At 37.1% G+C, this 22,157-nt stretch overlaps 1 protein-coding gene and 1 long non-coding RNA gene across 4 annotated transcripts in view; one reads left to right on the forward strand and one right to left on the reverse strand.

The window, feature by feature from the left end:
• Window positions 1–5,954, forward strand: part of LOC130146307 (uncharacterized) — a 41,277-nt gene extending 35,323 nt beyond the window's left edge. The window contains exon 3 of the long non-coding RNA XR_008820855.1: window positions 5,725–5,954. This is a non-coding gene — a long non-coding RNA (uncharacterized LOC130146307). The remainder of the gene's footprint in view (window positions 1–5,724) is intronic.
• Window positions 1–21,311, reverse strand: part of RBBP8 (RB binding protein 8, endonuclease) — a 39,807-nt gene extending 18,496 nt beyond the window's left edge. The window contains exons 1-8 of one of the 3 annotated variants that reach the window (XM_056332337.1): window positions 21,212–21,311; window positions 17,835–18,055; window positions 12,603–12,645; window positions 8,829–8,924; window positions 6,753–6,865; window positions 4,884–4,959; window positions 1,693–1,862; window positions 172–273 (exon numbers count right to left, since the gene is read on the reverse strand). In XM_056332337.1, the coding sequence (XP_056188312.1) occupies window positions 172–273; window positions 1,693–1,862; window positions 4,884–4,959; window positions 6,753–6,865; window positions 8,829–8,924; window positions 12,603–12,645; window positions 17,835–17,946 (712 nt within the window). In that variant the 5' untranslated portion in view covers window positions 17,947–18,055; window positions 21,212–21,311. The other 2 variants (XM_056332335.1, XM_056332338.1) reach the window with 2 other exon arrangements.
• Window positions 21,312–22,157: the final 846 nt, after the last annotated feature.

Below are 22,157 nucleotides of genomic sequence, written 5' to 3' on the forward strand. Positions count from 1 at the left end.
TCTAGTGGCATACAGACAGAGATTACAAGATAGGCATTTTGGCAGCAATTCTGTGATTAGACACAAAATCCTTTTTCTGGCTCCTTTGTTTAAAGAGATGAAACCTCAGTTTTATAATATTTTTTGTCTTATTTTGAATAGAATTAGAACTAAATCTATTAATACACTCACTTGGTACAGGGGACAGTTGCTGATCACAGGTATCTGCCACTAGTATCTCTTCTCCATGGCGACTGTTCACTTGTGTGGAATACAGTGGAATTTTTCCAAACTCTAGGAAACATTTTTCATATGGTGAAATTAGGTATCCTGTTGTGATAATTTTGTGTAGACAGACCATGATCCTGATCTTAAAAACACCTGAACATGAGTTTTGATATGTCAATACATCCAGTAACCTAAGCACATCTGCTTATTTTTATTCTGAGGTATCACTGTGACAAATTATTCACAAGTACTTCACATTAATCCTTTCTCTTACAAGTATGAGCCCAGCCAGTCAGCCATAAAACAATACTGACACATGACTACATCAGTTTCTATACTGACCACATTAAAAGTATGTATTCAGTCTATATTTGACCTGTTAATATGGCAACAAAACTATTAAAGAGTAAACCATCCATAGGAATAATTTTCTGCATCAGCTAAGATAATGAAAAGGTAAAAAAAATCTGAAGCATGACCAACTTTCTGCTATGTAATCCTTTATCTGGACACCAACAGCTTTTCATAGCCATTGACTGTGACCGGTATTTACATCATTTCTTAAGTATTACAACTTTGGTTTAATTTAGTAGTTCTATTTTTTAGTCAGAAAATAGAGAAAAGCAGGTATGTTTGAAAAGGAGAAACTGTCCACAGCACTAAAATTACACATGCCAAATTAAGAGCATGAATCACCAGCCCACCCTCTTCACCCCACAGCTGTGCTATTTTTATTCTTGAAAAGAGGCTTTTAGTCAAGACTTATAATATATTAATATATCTAATTATTTAGAATACTTTTTTTAATTCCACAAGATAAATTAAAATATCAAGAACACCTGGATCGTTTATTCTACTTCCTGTGTATTATTAAAATACAAGCATAAAGTCCCTTATTTCACAAAATATTTCTCACAGTTAAAATACATTAGGGCTATTTCTATGACATTACAGAACAAAGTTTGGAAATTGAATGCACACAATACTTCAGGACTTAGACACCAAACAAATACAGTGTATCATAACTAGAAAAAGTAAGATCACGTAGCTGCTAGAATTAGATATCTGTCAAGTTTTAGTAACATTAATTGCAGAATAATTGCTGAATGTGAAAAAACATTTACTTCATTCTCCACTAGGTGGTGACATAGCTACGCACAGAACTCAGACCCTAACTTTTTGTTCGCAGTTACAGACGAGATACAGGTGGAAAACTGTTATATTTGCACGTGTATATGGATGAAGAAAAGTAGCAGGCTGAGATAAGTGTTGAGCATATAACTGATATAACCGCTACTGCTGAAGACATTTTTTCTCCTGACTCAGGCATTATAGCATAAATGGAAAAAAGCCAAACCAAAAAAAACCATAAGACTTCTTTTGCTTTTAGTGTCACCCTTTGCCATCAAACTTCTACATCATCTTTTTCTTTAGCCTTTAAAAATGTATATTTGAAATTAACTTTAAAAACCACAATACTCTTACCACTGTTGCTTTCCACAAGTTCCAAATCTGGGTGTGTATGTTCTGTGTATCGGACATGCCTATTTTCTTTTTTTCTTCTCATACGATTAACCACAGAAAATGAAGAAGTCAGAACTGGAGAATCCAGAATGACTCCTTCTTCCAATTCCATTGCTTGTTGCTTTCGCTCCCTGGAAACCAAATTAGGTGGTCAAATAAAACACCACGTCAACAAGATGAAGAGCTTTTGTTTCAGCAAGCAAGACAATCATATGGCTCAAGAAAGCAACAATTTCGAAAATACAGCCATCTCAATAACATCACAGTGTGTAAAAAGTAATACCAGTAACCAGTTTTTTAGACACATCTTAATAATAAATTCACAATTGCTCCACGAAGCCTGAGAACAGCATACAAGCCTAGCTCTCCACATTTGAAGGCAGCATTTAACTACTGCACTATCTAAGGCTTCTTCCCTGGAGGAAACTAGGGACTACAGAGTTTCTAGCTTGTTCTCTGAAACATGTGCCACTTGAACGAAAGAATGCTGAAATGGACAGACTAGCATGTCTCTCCCTGTATGGAAGTCCCTGCATACCCCAAGAATACTAACTGCCTTGAATAGAAAACAAAAGCTTTTGGACAATTTTAGATAGTAACAAACAGCACTATATTCAAGCCAGTCCTCCTCCACAGCACCAGTGTTACCTCTTGTTCACCTCACAAAGGTCTTCAGAGAGGAGTGTAAAAAGCGATGTAAACTATGTAAAACACAAAATTGATTATGAAGTTCACTTTCGCACTGCAACATGCCGTTAAAGCTGACAGAGTCAGTATATAAAAATTAGCATAACAAGTAACTACGTCTTTTCTCTCCAAAAAGCATTAAATCCAGTTCTTTTAACTTAGTAATTGCATTGCTACCTGTCATATGGTGGTGGTAGTGAGAAATGAACAGGCAGTAAAAGAAAAACACAAGGAAATTAACTCAGCCTGCTTGGTCATCTTTCTGCAGTAGCACTTTTCCTTACGACTCTCAAGAGAAAACACAGGCCAAAAGATCATTGCCTAACTATAAAAGAGAAGGATTTAAGGATTTGCTCTAAGGGAAGAAGAGGAAATATGAATATATTTCTGCTTGCATTGAAATGAACTACAAGATCTTATATAAAATAACTTAATGCAAAACCGTAGAAAGCTGCCTGGCTCAAGACTAACAGCATTTTTGCAGTTAGGCTTTTTACCATGGCTAGCTTTGAACACGACAAACACTGGTGCACTGATGAAGCCTTGATGAATGCGGCATTTTGTGATTCCTTTTTTCTAGCACATTTACAAAGAAAGCACCATAACCGGAAAACCGTATCATTTACTAACAATATCTTAAGACACAAATCAAAAAAACCCAGCAAAACAATACATTCATCCAGTTACTTTGCAAGTTTCAGTTAGCTGTTACAGAGTTCTCTGTAAATTTACTGGCACATGTAGCCTTATGACAAATCAGCTTACTATAAATACATTCCACATGCAAACCAAGAATTAAGAAACTGCCATACATACTATACATCACATATATGCAGTAATTTCTGAATCCTGGAAACATTTATCTGACACCCCAGAAAAGGCTTTCACAGAAATTTCCTTTCCATTTCCATCCATAGATAATGAAATTCTAATCTGATAAAGGATCAGATAAATCAACTCTTCTACAACCTCATTGATTTCACCTTTATAGAGGATCCTTAGATAATTATTTTTTCTAAAATATTAAACCTTGGTAACAAAATACAGAAGATTGCAAAAATCTAATTTCATGTGATGCACCAGAAACATTACCTTACACAGATCAATATAACATCATGATGTGTAAGTTGTTCATTCTAAAGTAACATGACTATAGTCCAACTGAAACAACAAAATGCAGTGGCTATATTACAAACAGCAGGACCATCCCTGTTAATTACTGCTTATTCACTCAAATCTGCACCCATTTAAGTGGCCACCTAACATTCAAAGTGTGTAACTTTGTGTTATATTGGTCACTCTCAACTTTCCTACATAGCAGCCAGAGATTTTCACTGGAAGCTAAACTGCAAGACTGGGGACCAAATTAGTAAATTTGGATGGATGTCTGGTGTCAATTTTTTTAATGTCACCTCCTACTGTTGTCAGGCCGCATAGGGGAACCATTATTGAGAAGCAATTATACATGAGGAAGCATACAGAAATTTGTTACTACTTTGTATTAAAAAGGAGTACTCCTAGGGTCATGAAACGTATTACTCCAAGAAGATGAAATGCATACAGAAGAAAGGATAATGAAGGTGCAAACGATGGGAGACAAACCAAGAAATACAAAGGAATAGGATCACAGTCATTTTGAACTGAACTCTAAGTTGTGTTACTCCTTTACCGAAGTTACTTTCTGACAAAGACAAGAAAAAATTACATGCAAAAAAAGCCTCGCATATCAAGTCCACACATCCTGTCCCATTCCCCCTATGCAAGCACACAACTTATTCACGGATCGGCAAGACTGAGGTAAGTTTCAGATTGCAGACCATAGCCTAACAAGGAATACTACCTGTCTTGCACAGTGCACCACATTCACATATTAACCACGACATTATATGGTACATTCTTGCTATCATATCAGATTACAGTATGACAGTCAATTTGTAGCTCATTATTTTTATGATTTCCTTTCAAAATTTACTATGTTTTTTTTCTTATTAAAGTCAGGAAAATTATCATAATTTTATTAAAAAAAAAAAATGTATTGCAAGATCCTGGAACTTCTTGAATAGCTGAGAAACTACTTTTCTAAAGTCTTAAGCCAGGTGGAAGGAGTTGGTGAAGAGTCAACAGAGGAATAAAATAATGAGACATAAGGCTTTGCTGTGCACTGTGGCCCAAATAATCTTGAACAATCATGAAGTCAAACAGAATTTCTATGACAAATTCATCTTCCTCTTTCAGTTTTTTTTAAAAAAAAAGATGCACAAAGTTAAAAGAAAGCAAAAATTTTGCACAATACAAACCCGCTATTTTTATATTGTTATAGTGGCAGTAGACTATTTTTTCCACAATCTATTAAAAAAGAAGAAACCCAAGTTTTAAAGATTTAAAATCTGGTATTTATATTCCCAGACATTACTGCTGACGAATGGGGAGGAAGGGGGGAATATGCAAAAATCTTCAAAACTTACTCCAACTCCTTCTGCAATTGCTGGAACTGTTCAGTTATCTTTTTATTTTCATCCTGTAAGTTGTTTTTTTCATTCACTGCAATTTGGGGGGGGGGATGGGGGGCGGGGGTAAAAAAGAAATCAATGCACACATGTTAACATCATAACATATCTAATTTTGTCAGGTCCTTTAAGGAAACAGAACTAATTTTAAAACATAATACCATACACCCTCTCTATGGCTTACCAAAATGATTTTTCAAGCTAGTAATTAAAAAGGTTGTAAAATGATATGTTAGAAAAGGTAAAGGAGTCACAATTACTGGATCATAATATCAGCTCTACATAATCATTAATTACTTTTCTCCATGTACATGACAAGTGAGACCATGTTGTAAAGATGAATGAATTGCTCATACAGCTCCATGGACAAAATTGCTTCCTTAGATTGAAGACAGCCTATGAAGTATAAAGTAATTAGAATTTGGTTTTAGCCACTGAAGCAACCAGCTAATTGGGAAGAAGAGCAAAAACCCAATTTCTTAAAAATTGGTTAAATATTTTGGAATTTGAGATACTAGTCAGAAATTTTTTATTTTACTTACTTTCGAATTAATTTTGTCTGTACTTCACACAAGCTTATTGCAACACCTTCAGCCTTTTTTCCACACTGCCTCAAACTAACACAATCATAGACTTTTTTAGGTTGGAAAAGACCTTTAAGATCATCAAATTCAACCATCAATGTAGCAACAGCTCCCAACTTTTCTGTTCAGATTAAGGTTTATTTTCTTGTTCTTAATTTTTTGTTGTATATTTTACCTCTGGATTATTCTTAACTGACCTTTTTTGCCGGTTGCAGGAAACACATACATAAATAGTCATATTGACCTCAACCCAAACCCATGGAAGGCTACTGTTGTGTCAGACATTGTTCAAGAAGATTTGTACCCAATACGCCTCACCTTGATTTTTAAGGCTCAGAGCTTTATTTGAAGATTGGGTGTACCCTGTTTGTTGTTAATCATTAAACTCAAGGATTCAGAACATTTTTATATAAATATCCAATATTAAAAGTCCTTGAACAATTGATGTATTAAGCACTGAAAAGCTACTTTTTGTGTCTTTCATTTCTCATATTAAAATCTCACTGAACGTCTGCTTGTTCTTGATGCAGCAAGACAACTAAATGGTATAATACTTAGTTAATGGTAAAGACACCACCAACATTTTTAAATCCTGTCCTGTATTATTTAGCACTTTATACAACCAATCTTCCCAAACTCTGTGAAGAGATTTGTTGTGTCGGGCCCTCATGTTGCCTAGAACAAACAGTTTATTTTTTCCTGCCCCATATATACTACTTCCTGATTTCAAAATGAGCTGGCTATAAACTGCCTGGTATAAAGCGATTCCTTTACGCCTTCAGAGGGTTATGTGAAGGTTTTGGGTTTACTGCCGTTAAACTCCCAAGACGAGCTACAGGACACAAACTAAACCCAGGAAGCTTCTGTTTGAACCTGCTCCTTTGTGATCACCAGTTACTTCTGAAGTCAGGGTTTCCTTAGGAAAGCTGGCAGTCCTTCTATGTCTTAGCTGTAGGAATAAACAGAAGCAGCCACACTTTATCTAAAGTAGCTAGTTTACACTGCAAGATTTTACAAATCAGTTCACTTTTAGTATCAGCTCTACAATCTAAGAAGGTGGGTCAAATGACTAGTAATTGGTATGTTACACATTTTCAGAATGTAGAGTTAGATATCCCCTTGACTGAACTTCTTGGGCTTACTAAACACACCATACAAGAATTATATCAAGTTACAGGAATTCATGAAGAACTAGTTTACAAAATAGTATGTTTTCTCTTCAGACTTGTGGGTAAAAACTCACTAAGCTCAGTGATAAGTTTAAGATTCTGCTGCCGGATATTTTCAAACTCTTGCTGTTTCTTTCTCATATGTTCTTCGGTTACAGCACAACGATCACATAATCCCGCTCTTAATCTACAATAAAAGCGAGAAAAAAAATGTCCCTCTTAAGAAAATATTGCCATATGTGAAGCAGATACCCACACTTAACTGGCCTTTTGAACAATGAAAAACAGAAAATTTCTTGACAACCACACAGACCATTAAGTACTCTTGTTTTCTATGTTGACATAGTAGTATTTTGAGACTTCTGAACTATCTAATACTACATATACTAACATTTGCATATATGACTGTAGGTATTGGATACTTCTAAAGCAACATGCATTACTTAATTGTTTATTAAATAAAGCGGAGCATTCTACACCTTGCCAGTGAAAGCCTTTGTGAGGTGTCCTACTAATAATCCTGTCAAATGTAAATTACCATTCATTATAAATTCAGTTCATACAAGCAAATGCAAACAAGCAAATCATTTTAGTAAATATATTATGACTTCATTTAAGACGGATATATCACTGTCATTAAGCAAAGTAATCAAATAAAAAGTACAAACAGCAAATTCACTCTAACAAATACCAAGCAAGTGTGAAATCCTTTATCTAGACATCAGTAACTAGAAGTGGCTCCAAAAGTCCATGTGAGGCATTACCTCCACTGCCTCCAATTGTTTAGATCAGCTGTTTAAAGCACATCTATCAGAAAAGGACTTGTTACAATTACTCCATCTTGACACATTCATTTGTGCAGTGTAATGTGTATCCGTTTTACAGGTGACAAGTGTATTTATTTCTGGTACACAACAAAAAGCTAACAGTATTACCAAAGTGAAAACCAGACTCTCTTTTGCCTGCTAAATAAGCGACCAATTAATAAAGAGTTCTGCATTGCTGTTGTTAGCACATGAAGAATTAAAAAAAAAAAAAAGACACCAACAAAAACCAAACCACCACCAGCACCACAAACCCTCCAACCAAACAAAACATCTAACTTCCCAATTCCACAGTTGAATATTGGAAGTAAAAACCATCTTGGTTTATGGGTATTTTAATATTGTGGAATTATAGAAAAAGTAAAATACTGAAATGTCTCTTCATTCTAGTTTATCTAACTAACTGTATAATAAACACAGAATTATCAACCCCATGTTTTAAACCACGTTAAATGATCCTTTTGTTTTCTACAGTCTGAGTACTTCATCTGCTAAGGGATTAGGGAAGTCCATTCGCTCTGTAAATGTCTTTCTGCCTGTGCGTTGTGGAAGTTTATTATGTGCAGTTACAAGGTTATCCCTAATGCCTTTCACAGAGAAACAAGAGTTGAAAGCAAAATTTGAAGATCACAGCTCTAAAATTTGAGATTACACAAGAATGTGGGAGAATAATGTACTATGTAATGATCTCTGTTCTCAAGAAAGCTTCTGAGAGACTATTAGTAGCAAATTTAACATACACTTTACAAAACAGGTATCATTTTAAGTAGTGCACTGTAATTTCATGTCTATTGGTTTTAGTTTGTTATATCAGATTAAACAGCAAGAAATAAGGGAAAGGTGATCAGAATGTCTAAGTCCAAAAGAAGGCAAAAGACAAAGCCTGCAGGTTAAAGAGACAACTGGTAGAAGACCCCCTCAAATATGGAAGATTTCTAGTAAGTTATTTCACGAGTTTCAAAGTATATTATATAATTTACCCTTGGGTTTTGTACTTGTACTACATATCAATTGATATCAAAATTACCTCCACAAAACTGGATGTGAAAGAATGTGTTTTAAAATGGCTGTCTGCCCCCCAATCTCATGTATTTAACTTCTATTTATCTTAACTGAACCAAGTAAGCTAAGCACTTCAAAAATAACAAAAATTTAATTCAGTCAGAAGAATCTAAATTCTACGCTTTTCTTTAAAACACACTATTTAGATTGTATTAGAAAAGGACTGGTTTACTCGAAAAAAAAAAAAATCACAACTTGCGAAGTATCCAGAGCTACTCTGTAAGAGCAAAACACAACAAACCCAAAAGCTACAAGATACTACACCTGTCTTCTAAAACCTTGATAGTGTCATGAAGAGCTTTTTGCTGTTCTCTGAGCTGTTGGTTCTTGGTATAAAACTCTTCAAGCCTCTCTGCATCCCTAAAATCACATAGAGAAAACAATTAGTTCTAGCTTTAAATTGCAGTTATTAGTCTTTCAATAGAGAATTCTTTCTGTCATTTTCTTGGGAAATGCAATTAGCAGCAGCACAAATATGAAGTTGAAGATAAATGAAGCAAGCGTTTCTGATGAACATTTTTAGAAATGTCTGAGTTAGAAGCTAGCTGCTCCTTTCCTAACTCATATCACACTTTTCAGCTGCATACACAACATACAAGACAGTTAAATGGTCCCTCATGCTATTACATGCAAGACTTGTACTTTCACTTAGAGATGACAAAGTATTCCAATCCTGTTACCTCAGCTCATTAACCAAGTACAGCCAGGCCATGGCAAAATTTGAAATCTGACAAAAGCAGTCTGTATTTTTATGATGTTTATGCCATAAAAAGTTTTTAAAAAAATCACTTCATTCTCTTTCATGTAACTTACCGAAGGTCTAAAATATCAAGTTTTAAAGTATTTTGTCAAGCCACCTTTTAATCATTCTAAGACATTAAGTATTTGTAAAAAAAAAAAAAAACCTCAATAAAATTTAAATACACTAATACTCCATTCCTCTCATCTAAACTCTGTAAAATGTCATATTAAGATGGTAAAACTGCAGAAGGAACTAGTTTTTTTGGGGGAGGCTGTTTTGTTTGATAGTTTATTGGTTTTGAGGGGGTTTTTTTTCCAGAATTCCACTACACCTGATAAACATGACAGATGGTTTTGGCTATGAAGGCACTCTACATAATGAACCGTCTCTGACCTAGCATTTACAAGTCATTAGCTCCAATGCTGAAGTGGGATACAAAATAAGGTGCTCATTGTCAGCTGATTACCAAGTCTGAAATACTAAACCTCAGGTATTCAGATGCACCAAGGAGAACAAGACCGCCTATGTAAGAGTACTGTATCTACAATGTAGTAATTGTAGAAAGATTCCAAACAATAATTAAACCATTCGATATGTGTTCAGTCACATCACTGATAATATTAATCATCTAGAAAATTAACCGATCAATTTAAGATTTCACAATGTGGAAGCAACTCATGATACACCAGCTTAAGTTAACAGTAACAGCAAGATTTCATCCTTGTAGATTAAAAAGTGAAGTAACTACTTAATTTGTGAATTACACATAAGAAATAGCAAGATGATAAACTGATTTTTTCCAGGAAAGTGGAGCCTCTAAGTATAAAACATAGCACCAAATATTTGCTAACTGAAAGCCATCTAATAACCTAATATAATTTCATCTACTAACATAAATACTGTGATACTGGAATATTAATCTTAGTATTCAGAAACCTTATCTTTAAAATGTAAAAACCACATATGCTATTTGCATTCTAATGGATGATCTGATAGCATTTCATGATACAACTTGGAACTCAAAATCTTTATAAACTTCATATGAATTCTTATTTCCAATTGACTAAAGATTCACCAACAGACCAAATAAGCAACTGAACTCTGTTGCCACTTTTTTTTTTTGTAATAATTTCTCAACTCTTACGCGCAGTTAAACAGCAGCTGCAAACAGCACACTGTGTTCTACTAGTATTGGAGTTTGAACAAGAAGCCATATAAAAGCCGACAAATCTTGATCTTGAGGAACAGGTACATATTCAAGGGAACAGGATGTTAGCCATATAGGTACTCTGGATTGTAAACGCTACTATAGGTTTGGTGAATTGCTTGGTAAATACAGGGAATCCTGATGGTACCAGAATAAGCTGGATGCTGTTGTGGATGTCATTAGTTAATCTTTCATTTTGTGATCCTATCCTGAACTGTTCCTTCAGCTGCCACTGCTATCTTCTAGTGGCTTCTCTGCAGCCTAGAGTCCTCAGAAAATGCAAAGAAAACCCTGCAAAAATGCACCTGCTCTGCAAGCATCAGAGTGACACCATGCAGACAGAAGTCAAAATGGTAAGCAATTATCTATAGCCTCCACCGATGAGATGTGCATGTATGATGCTGAAATGTGAGTACACACAATACTGTACAGGCTCAAAGTGCTACTGTGGATTATCAAATGCCAGCAATCTGGGCAATACTTAACTGAAATAAGAAAAACAAAAGCCCAGGGGAGTCTGAGCACTACAAAGGATAAATAAAATCCAAAAAGATATCTAGGGAAGAGAGCAAAACAGGAATTATAAAACTGAAGGCAATTTCTTCCAAAAGCCTAGAGAGAAGAAACAAGAACAATTTTGCTGGAAGTGAGTCACTGTTATAATTACAGAACAGTTATTATAGAAGTAGACAGCAAGTTAAGTATGTACTGTAGTACAATCAAATTATAGCAGAAAAAGCCAGTATCATTATAAAATGCATTTACATACTTCATGTTACAGGAGAAGGAAAGATTGATTCCACTAGAGGGAATTCACTTCTACGGAAAGAACACCTTTTTTCCCCTCCCAACCAGAAATATAAGCACATCAGGGAGTTTAGAGAATAACTGTCAAAAATGTTTGAGAGTTGCTTGAGTTACTATTGTACAAAAAAGCTCATGATGACCTAACTTTTGTAGACTAAGGGAGGGTTGTTTCCTGCTTACACAATTTGAAAAGTGTAACTAAAAAAAAAAAAAAAAAAAAAGAGACAACTAAAAAAACTAATAGGAAATAATGAGAAAAAAACTGACTAGATGACGACAGAAATGCTAATTCTGAAAAAGCACAAACTGCTTGATAGTGCTGTGGCTGCACTTTAAAACTAACCTTGTGTAACTTTGACTTTAGACAGCAATGCTGGGAATGCAAATATGCAGTATTTTTGCTAATTTTAAGAAGAGTTTGACTTCTTTAATATATCTAATATAATTAAATTGTTTTCCAAAGTAGAAAAAGATCAAGTAATCTATTTTTTTTCCTCCTACACAGTACTTTATAAAACACAAGTCATAATACAAGTCATATACAATATTACCATTAATATTAATGAAACCTAAAGTAAAAATGTAAATAAGAATCACATTAGCATAACTTATCATTTAATTAAATATGGGTTTAGTCAGCAGAAGGAAAACAAGACCTGTTTTAAAGCTGCAAATATATATTGTGATTCTACTGGACATGTGAATCTTGTAATTCAGATTTCTCCCACCCCTCCAGTTGCTTCTAATGAACATAACTAAAAATAAGTAGCAAATAATAACTGCAAAAGACGATACACGTATCTTAAAATATGAGAATTCAGTGAAAATTAGCAGAATCTTTACTTAATGACTGAAAGCTGAGTTAAGGCACACCTCCTGATACTGAAGGCAAATATATAGCAAAAAAAAATTCTCAAAAAAGTTGGGTTGTTGTCCTGTCACTTCTCTTTTACAGGTACAACCTCAATTTTACAATGTCTCCGTAATTATCTTTTGTATTTGAAACGTCAACATCTTGATAGGCATCCTAGAAATACTGTAGATAAGAAAACCTTACAAGTTACTTGTTCAAGAAAGGCCAACCTAGTGTTCAATTTACACACCCTATAAAGAGTTATGTATATCTTTAGATGACTTCAGCTGAATTAAAGTGAGAAGAGTTTTGTACATGTCTGAAGGAAGAACCCATGAAACCTCAATTGCTCTTACAAGAATTACAACTCATTAATGATAAGTCAGATTCTCCTTTAAAAAAAATCAGATCATTAGGATGAGTACTTACAAGCATCTTTCCTTTTTCAACTTTGATATTTTCAGCTGTAAGCCTGAAAAGCGGAAAGCAAAAAATACATGTTACAGAATTCTGATTTTAATAAAAAGTGTGAAACAATAAACTAACTCTCCTTTTGCCAATGACATCTGCAAAAGAGAAAAAATATCAATAATTTGGAGAGAAAATGGTTCATTCTGGACCTCTTGAGTATATTCTACAGGATCTTGGAAACAAATATAGCTATTATATCTCTAGGAAATAGAGACTTCTTAAACAAACAAGCAGATTTCCACTTAAACGGGTATAAAAACACCTTTGTAAGAAACCACACACAAATACCAAGCACTGTTAATATATTTCCATTGACTATGCCTACATAAGTAGCATAAAATATGTTCTGTGTACACATTAATGCATAATACTACACTTGAAATGTAGCATCCAACCACTGAACTGAAAAATTACAATGTGTATGCAATAAAGGAAACATCAAAAATACATGACTCAAGGATTTAAAGCACAAAAGGACAACATACTCTATTGGAGGTATGCTACCAGGCCCTCTCAGCCAAAGCTTCTTTAGAACATCTTACGGTTGAACTGAGGAATAGTATTTCCCCCGCAGTCCTTCTCCCACTAAGGCCCACACGATACTAAATGTGTTTGCAAACCTTTTTACTTCTGCACAGAACACACAACTGTTGGTTTCTGCAGAAGGGGCCAGCTGACAGTCCAGCCAATCTGCTTGCAAAGTTTTGGGGGGGTGGGGGGGTGTGCAGGGACAGGAAGATAAAGGTGCTTTACATATGGCACTGCTTAACAACTGGGATGCAGTGCTATGGAAATTTATGTGATACTACCTGCACATAAGCCAGCCATTCCTATTCTAAGTAAGTGGTCAGAAATAGTCAGACTCCAATGGTATAACATTTAACATGTAACATAACAATTTCCTAAGGTCATATTTTCTTCAAACTATATAAAGTTGGGAGCAACTTCGGGTTTCAGGTAGAACATAAGGTGTCTTGTAAGCCTTCTTGCAACAGCATTTGTCATTTAGGTTAACAGTATAAACTTGCAAAACCAGAACACTTTGAAGAAAGCTTCTGACAATTTCGAATTTAAACCAAAACACATACCCTATACTACATCTTACTATAGAAAATGTAGGTTAAGGCAGTTAACAGACTTCTTTTTTCTCTCCCCTACTACAATCAACTGGGAACAGCTCAAAGGGGAACACAACTTGCTTGAGAAGGTTTACTCTTCAGGCTACTCACAATGTAACAGTCAAGCCAGCTAGAGCCTCAGTGAATGCTACAGACTGCTACAAGATGCCAGTGAGACAATGAGATACAAATGCACAGACACTAAAAAAAAAAGTTATTAGGAAATTCAGCAAGATTTCTTTTATCGCTAAGTGTTCAACACCTCTGAGATGTTGTGTTCTATCATGCAGATCAGCATAGAAAGAGGGTTTATTTTTTTAAGTAGTTGCTATTCATCAAGTCAATTAGGCATCTGCAATTAGAACCCCTATAAACCGTGCTTTTAATGCTGCTCCACGCCCATTGGAAGGAATGAAGCGGCACAACAATGCATCTCCTGTATGAACAGGCAGTCTGTTCAGCAAGTATTTAGGATTGTAACGTTGGCAACCTGAGCCACAAATTGAAGAGGCAGCGCTCAAAAGGCCCAGTACTGTGCTACAGGTAACACTATCTCCCCTCTCACCTGAAATCAGGAGGAACCAAACTAGTTACTTAAAGGCTGCATTTTTTCTTAATTCAAATGACTGCAATGAGAAGGCAGGAAACCAGTTTGTTACATTTATTCAAGAGCATTGAATTACTACATCACATGCAATCTCTCCCTTTTGCTTTTCCAGAGCACTGGGAGGTTTAAGCATACTCATTTAAAGAGCTTTGCTTTTTCAGATTTCCTTATTTAACATTGTAGTGAGCACATAAACTTAGGTGGTACTACACTATGTACATTCCCAATTCAATTTTATCTTGCACACAATATTTCTGTGGAGTAGGCAAGCTGCAGACTATATAAATCTCTTAACTAGAGCTCATAAGTGCTTTAGTAAATGACACTGTCCCCATTAAAGTGATGTAAACTTTCTTTAAACTATCATTAGGCAGATTAATGAAACAGATAACACTATCTTATGAAGCTTGCAACTTATTACCTGTAATATTTCAATTAATGGCTATGATGTTTCCATTCTGATGAAATTTCAAATGCATTAAATGCACTTTCTTAAAATTGACAGTGCCTGGAAAGCCTGCAGTATCTTTATTGCTGAAGTTTTCCTGGAATGGGTTGGACAAGCTTCTGTCGACAATGACACAGACATAAACCTACCTTAAGGGTATAGAGATGGGCTAGATGACCTCCTAACATCCCTTCCAGCCCTGCTGTAGATAATTATTTACTTTTGAGGAGCTTCCAGCCATTTCCTTTCCTACAGCAATCTATCAACGACAACCGATTCCCTCATAATTGTCTCTGCATCTGTGACTACAGGCTTTTTCCCTATCTACTGGTATCTTTAGTTTTTCAGAGGTAAGGAATAATTTAAAATAAACTGGCTATTTCTTGTACACAAAACTCTCCTCACATTGCTATGTTGAAATATGTTTCTTCTTAGTATAGAGCTTTAGGCTTGAATTCATCCTCAAGAACCACGCCAGTAAGACCTACATGCAGCAAGTATCCATATAATTATTTTGAACTAGATGCAACTATTAACACCTGCAGAAATTAGTCACTTTCTAAACAGCATTATTAAATTCCTTTCTAATTTGTGAGCACTACGCAAGTATCCCACACATTCTGCAGGTAGGAAACATAAGTAAATATCATTTTAATGACCATTATTCTAGTTGCTGAGCACATCTGAATTCCATGAAGAGTCAACTGATGCTGACCATGCCCAATGGAGACTGGGTTGTAGGAGTCCTAACCGTTGTCACATAATGAATTTAAGGGAAAGCGATAACGATTTTGCCTGAAGAGTGCCAAAATTCTGAATTTTTTGCAAATGATCAGTTTAAAAGAATAAGCAGCTGTGTTTGTTTAGCCAACAGTGGAAAAATACACCCTTTACAATATAGTACTATAAAAATTCAATAAAATCAATTTCAAACTGTTTGAAGTGTTCTCTAGTCTAAATTCTCTCTATATATACATATCATAAATTGTATAATATGCCTGACCATTTCAAGCCCATGTGTCATAAATCCTACTTTTCATGGATTTATAATAATAAAAATTCCACCATTACAGTGTTCAGTACATTCTGCACTGTACATGTAAAAAGCTTTTTCTCCAACTACTAACATTCCCTTAATCCACCTTCCACCACCTTTAAAATAATTTTTTGCTGACATTTAGATTGGAAACTCATGAGTCAATTTTAATTCTTATTTATAGACTTCAGAAACAAGCAAAGTCCAGGCAAGCCTGTGTTTGATGTTTCTAAAATATCTTCCAGTACCATTTTCTATAAGAGGATCCCCACCTTTTGAAAAAATTAACTATCCTTCAGGCATGTCTTTGATGTTATCATGGAAGACCTAATTTTACCTAACACGGTGTGGGACATACTGACAAAGGGCTAGGCATGAAAAAGACTGCCTAGTGGCAAAATTATCTGGCCACACCCAGCATGCATTCTAAAGAGTATCTTCATTCGCATAAAGAAAACCAAAACTCTAAAATCACGTGCTGCACATCCCAAGAAACTAGAGAAGGGGTCACTTAACATTACCCTTTACATTAGAGCTTTTTGTTTGTTCAGTTTTTGTTGTTCAGACATGCCACAGATTGCCAGATCCCATTCTGTCAGTACTTCCACATTTATCTGCAGTTGACATCACACCCACCCCAAAAAAACATTAATAATTTTAAAAAAAGACAAATAAAAAGAAAAAAAACCAGAAAAAGTAATAAAAAAGTAAGATTTTTTCTGTTGTGAAACACAATATAAAGTTATATTTCATATGGTTACGCGTACTTTTTTAACATAACAAAATGCTACTATCTGGTACATCTTTCAGTTGCCAAATTGATAGGTTTTTTTGTTTGTTTGTTTTTTGTTTGGTTTTGTTTTTGGTTTTTTGTTTTTGTTTTTTAATTACTAACACAAAGTGTCAAGGCCCAGTGTTGCAAATTGTTGAGTCAAGACTTTTAGTGGCAGGTATGAAACATCTATACATTATAAAACAATCCCCCACAGGTTTTTTGCAATTAAGAAGTGATGATATAAATGGACCTAAATGAACAGACCTGGAACTGTTTAGAGGCTAGTGGAAACGACCAAGGCCATGGAAATAGTCTGGCTACAAAGATCCACTAGCATGACTAAAGCTCTTAATTCACAAAATCTCACCTGCTTTTATTCCAGCCTAATAAATACTGCTTCATACATAAGGATATGCTTGTTGGAAGATTCAAATACTGTTCTACTTCCATCTAAAAGAATGGATTGTGTGACTTAAGATTAGTAGAACAAAATGTTACCTTCTTATTAAGTACTTGTAACAAAGCATTTCATGAATATTACTTGTAAAACAATATTATAAGAATATAAATACACAGTGCAATAATTCATCTTTACTTTGAGTGTTATTAATTTCCTGCACTACTGAAGAATGAACAGACACTAACAGTCAATGCATAGCAAAATCGATATCACAGGTCACAAAATATAATGTAAGAATAAGCAACTATCATAAATTTTGTTGAGAAAATTTAGAAGGCTAAAAACTGAAGAAATGCTTCTCTAATACTAACTTGTAGTGGTATTTTGCACAAGTTAGGGAAAATAAACAATACATTAAAATGGCTTGCATCTGAAGTGACTAAAACCAAAGAGAAAAGAAAAAATTCCATTGAATAACTTGAACTGGAAACTTTGAATCATAATCCATTAATGATAAAGTAACATTTAAATACTTCCTAAGCAAACACAGATCCCAAGTAACATTGTGTTACTTTTTTTTTTTCACCGACCTAGCAAATCCTTTATACTTGTTGATAGATTAAATCTAATCCTGTTGACTGGGCTTAGGTAGTCAGTCTGTAAGGATCATTTGCAATTATCCATCCAACTTTCTGCATAAGACATTAAAAATCTATTCAGTTCCATGCAGACTGAGCAGTACTTTGGTTCAAAGTTTTCCTGTGGTAGCAGCCAGCCTTCTGTGAACCCGAACTTTAACAATTTACCTTGTACTTCTTTATCATGACATTCTTTCAGTTTGGACCACAAGTCCTTGAAGAAATCCCCTGTAGGTTCTGCAGAACTAGGGCTCCCACAGCTTCCTCCAGATGCATTCATCTTGCTTTTTTCTGCTCCCAGCTTGACTTATTTGCAGAACTGGCAGACTCTCACACTTTAAGTTTTAAATTACATAGTTATGAAGCTGTTTCTGAAGACAGGTGTATGCCTGTAATGACAGATCGACAACACTTATGCTTGCATTTATCAGAGTATAACTTGCAGCCATGGATGAAATACAAAGCTTACTGCCTATCCTTTGTACAACTTGAGTTGTACTTATATACTGACAGTCACCCTGAAAGTGTGTAAGATGCTAAGTATTTTGCTACAAGTAATTATAAACTAACAGAATTCCTTCCCCCCTCCCCAGCTTAAACAGCTATCAACTAAGAATTAGATTAAGAGGCTTAGGTCTCTATTCTTTTCCTATGTAAAGCTACAGTTAAACAGAAATCCTGCTTTCCAGAAGCAACCCATGCTTCCAAAATCTGGCTGTTACCAAAAGTGTTTGTCAAAAGTTTTATCAGAGATTTATTTGTGTATATACATCCTTTACATAAACATGGATTCAAACGACACCCTTCTGCAAAGTTCACATCCCCCTGAAGTCTTCATGATTCTACATTGAAATGATTCCTACTCACCGATGAAAAGGAAATAGGAGAGAAATGTCAAATTTATAAATGTTCAAAACATTAGTATTTGAGAACTATCAAAGTAAGATAGCTCTATCTTACAAGCCAGACTGCCCTACACAACTCAGAACTATCACAGCATAATTCTTATTTGTATTGAAGGATTTTTTAACACAGATGATGCCCTCAGGTAAACTACACAGGAATCATGGTACTCTGATCTGGGTCTGAGCCAAGGTAAGATTCAATTCTATCAGCACTGGTGTCCAACATTGAAATATTCATGTAATCTCTCTGTCCTTCGGTTCCCTCTGTGTGAAACTGGTCATTTGAAGTTTTCCCTATTTTTATGTAGCCAATTTTAAACAAACATTTTTGAATAGGGGCTGTGTCATTACCAGGCTGACATAGCTATCTCTATTGCTCTGTAATATAAATTACAGCAACTAAAAAAAAAAACCCCACTAAGGTGTTTTGTACAATTCCTAAAGCAGCGGTCTGAGCAAGCAAACCACAATGTCTGTACAGACAAATAAAAGGAGCAATTGACTCTCAAATTTCAGACACAAATTACAGTTGTAGTTCTGATGATACAAGGTCTACAATTAGTTAAGAAGCTGCACTCCCTATCTTGACAGCCTTCAAGCAACTTAAAACTATTTGAATGCAACTGCTGATTTAACTGGCCCCCTAGATTCACCACGATAAAATGTTCGGTTCAGTGGTCATGACCTAGTGTAGGGCCTGGAGGCCTTGATTCTGGTCTCCTTTCTCCTATCTCTGTGCACTGTCTTAAGCAAGTCACTTTTCTTTCTGTTTGGCTGTCTTTAGTATAAAAATAATGGAGTAAATGGACAAAGCGTTATTCCTAACAACACGGGATCACTTGAACTGTATTTTTTTCTCTAGTATAAGGATACTTAAATGCCACAGTAATGGAGCTGACAGAACACTCAGTATAGGTAGTCCCACATTTGCTTTAACACTCTGTCCATAGAAAATTCAGCGTCATTTCAATACCTGGTTTCAAGTTAGCAAATGTTGTTATATTAAATGAAGTCCTTAATACAAAATAAAATTACCTTTTCAAATTAGCCAAGCCTACAATTCTGCAGCAGAAGCCGAACAGTAACCTGCTCGCATCTTTGCAGCTGAAATGCTCTACTTTGTGTACAGTCACATCAAGCTATCGTACAATGCTTCTTTGTGGAACTGATTGCCTAGTGACATTAAGAACATCTTTTAAACTCTACTTTTCTGCCTTCAACAACAGTATTTTAGAAACTATTTTTTTCTCTGTCAAGTGCTAGTGGAGCGAAATCAACAAACTTACTATCACTATCTCAGATCTGATTATGTCAGGTGAATAATTCTAAAGAAAAGGGCATCTGAATCTAGAATTAGTGAAGGCAGTCCCTATTGGTTTTTTTCTGGTTCTTTTTTCTTTCCACAAAGATGAGCTTTAGAAAAAAAAAAAAAAAAAAATCACAAACTTGCTCAGAGTTTCCGCAAATGATTAGGATGTCAAATGAATACAAACAGGGGAAAAAAGGAGCAACACATTTTTCCAAGCTTCACCCACTTCAAGATCCCGAAATGACACATTACTTTCTACAGGTGTTCAACCTGCCTTCAAACAGAGTGCCCCAAACAGGTGCTCAACCAGAGCCTTTGACAGGTCTGGGCATTTGCACAGGTGTAAAAGGCATTCAGTGATGTCAGCTTATTAGCTCGGTCTCCAGTTCTAAGAAAGGATTCTCCAGTCCTTACGAAAAAAACATCACCTGAGCTGGATGTATGGGCACTTTCAGACAGAGAGGGAACTGGAAGCTGCCCGAGGGGGCGAAGGAAGCAGAATGCCAGCCCTCTCCCGACCGGCGCCGTTCTCAGGCAGGGCTTTACTCCTACCCTCCCGACCAACCCTTTCACGAAACAACCTAAACATATATTTCTATATCCCTCTTCCTTCAACCGCTAACTCCCTTCGGCATCGTAAGCCTTTGCACAGCTTCCTAAATGACAGCCTTCCTACGCACACCACCAGCGCCGGCAGTTAGCACCGATAAAGCACTGAAGCTGTTTATCTGTATTTGTACTCCGCTGACAGACACACATGGCCTCTCTGTGATTCTGGAGCGCACAAACCTTCCTGAACCCCTGACCCCCACCAAAAAGCCTGAGCATCAGCTGCTCATCCAAACTCAACTCTCCTGTACCGCCCAGAGGTGCTTTTTGTCTTTTTTTTTTTTTCCCCTCTTTGCACAAACACTATACAGAAAACTCACTCGTATGGCACGCCGGGATGCTCTGAGAACTCCTACCATGACCAGCGCCCGAGAGCTCGCCAGGCGGGAGCAAGCCCCCGCGCTCCCGCCACCCCGGCCGCCCGCCAGGCGTGTCACGTCCAGCCCGGACGGCAAAAGGGGTGGGCATGTCCCACACGTCCCTTCCCCCGAGCGGCAGCCAGGCCGGCCGGAGCCTCCGAAACGTAGAGACCGGGCAGGCGCGGGCCGCGCCCCCTGCCCGGGGGCTCCTGGCGGGCGGAGGGCCGGTGTCTGCAGCGTGCCCCACGGGAACTGTGGGCCGCGGGGAAGCCCCGCTGCCGGCGCAGACCCGTCCCCGGAGCGGGAGCGGCACGCTCGCGGCCGTTACCAGGCGGCGGCGGCGAGGGGAGCGCGCGCCGTTACCTGGTTGGCTGCCGGCAGCTCCGCGCGAAACGGCGGGAAAAGGGAACGTCGGGGCCGAGCGCCTTTCCTGTGGAGGGAGGCGGAGTCCGGCCAGTTCCCGCGAGGCTTCGGCACTGCTCTCGCGAGAGCGGGGCCGCAAGGGTCTGCTGCCCCGGGGGCTGCCTTTCCGCCCGGCCGCGGTGGCGGCTGGCGCCTCTGACAGGCGTTCAGGTGCCGCGGGCTCCGCCATTTCAGACACCCACCGCGTCCGACAGGCGTTGTCCCATGCTTCTTCCTCATCCTGTGACTGGCCTGGCGTTCGGGATTTCCACAGAGAGCATCCAGGAGAAAGGCAAGGGGATGAGCCAGACCTTGCCAGGTGCCACAGTTAAGCGTGGCAGCAGGCGTAAAACACTATGGAAAAGCAAGGGGTGTGTGAGAGAGCCTGGATTAAAACAAAGGCTTCCCATGCAGGGGGAACCTACCTGAAAGAAATATTTGCTGGCTTAGATGTAAAGATCTTCAGGATACGCTGCTGGGGCAGAAGTGGCCTTGCTAATATTCAGGCTGTGCTGCCAGATCTACCCTTTGCACAGGATTTGCCTTCTGCTGACTGCTGGGCTTTACATACATAAGACTTATTTGTAACGCCCCCCGCCCCCATGATCTTAACAGATTCCATGTGTTTGTCGTTAATTAGCATACAGCAGAACACCCTAGGACATATTTTAATGTTTTATATGAGTATGAAAACCGGTAGGCTCGTATAACTAGTATGGCATAAGGCAGCTGAACTTTTGTGTCACTTTAGAGACTTCTACCAACATATTTTTTTTTGCCCAAAATTGCAGGTCAATGTTCTTTCACTCATTGGGACCAACCATGCTGCCTGCCGTGAGATAGACCCCTTAACAGTTAGTTTGTAGTTCTTTTCAGTAATGAAATAGAAGCAAAACACAGCTTTTCA

Source organism: Falco biarmicus, chromosome 3 (assembly GCF_023638135.1).
Source record: "Falco biarmicus isolate bFalBia1 chromosome 3, bFalBia1.pri, whole genome shotgun sequence".
Classification (NCBI taxonomy): Eukaryota; Metazoa; Chordata; class Aves; order Falconiformes; family Falconidae; genus Falco; species Falco biarmicus.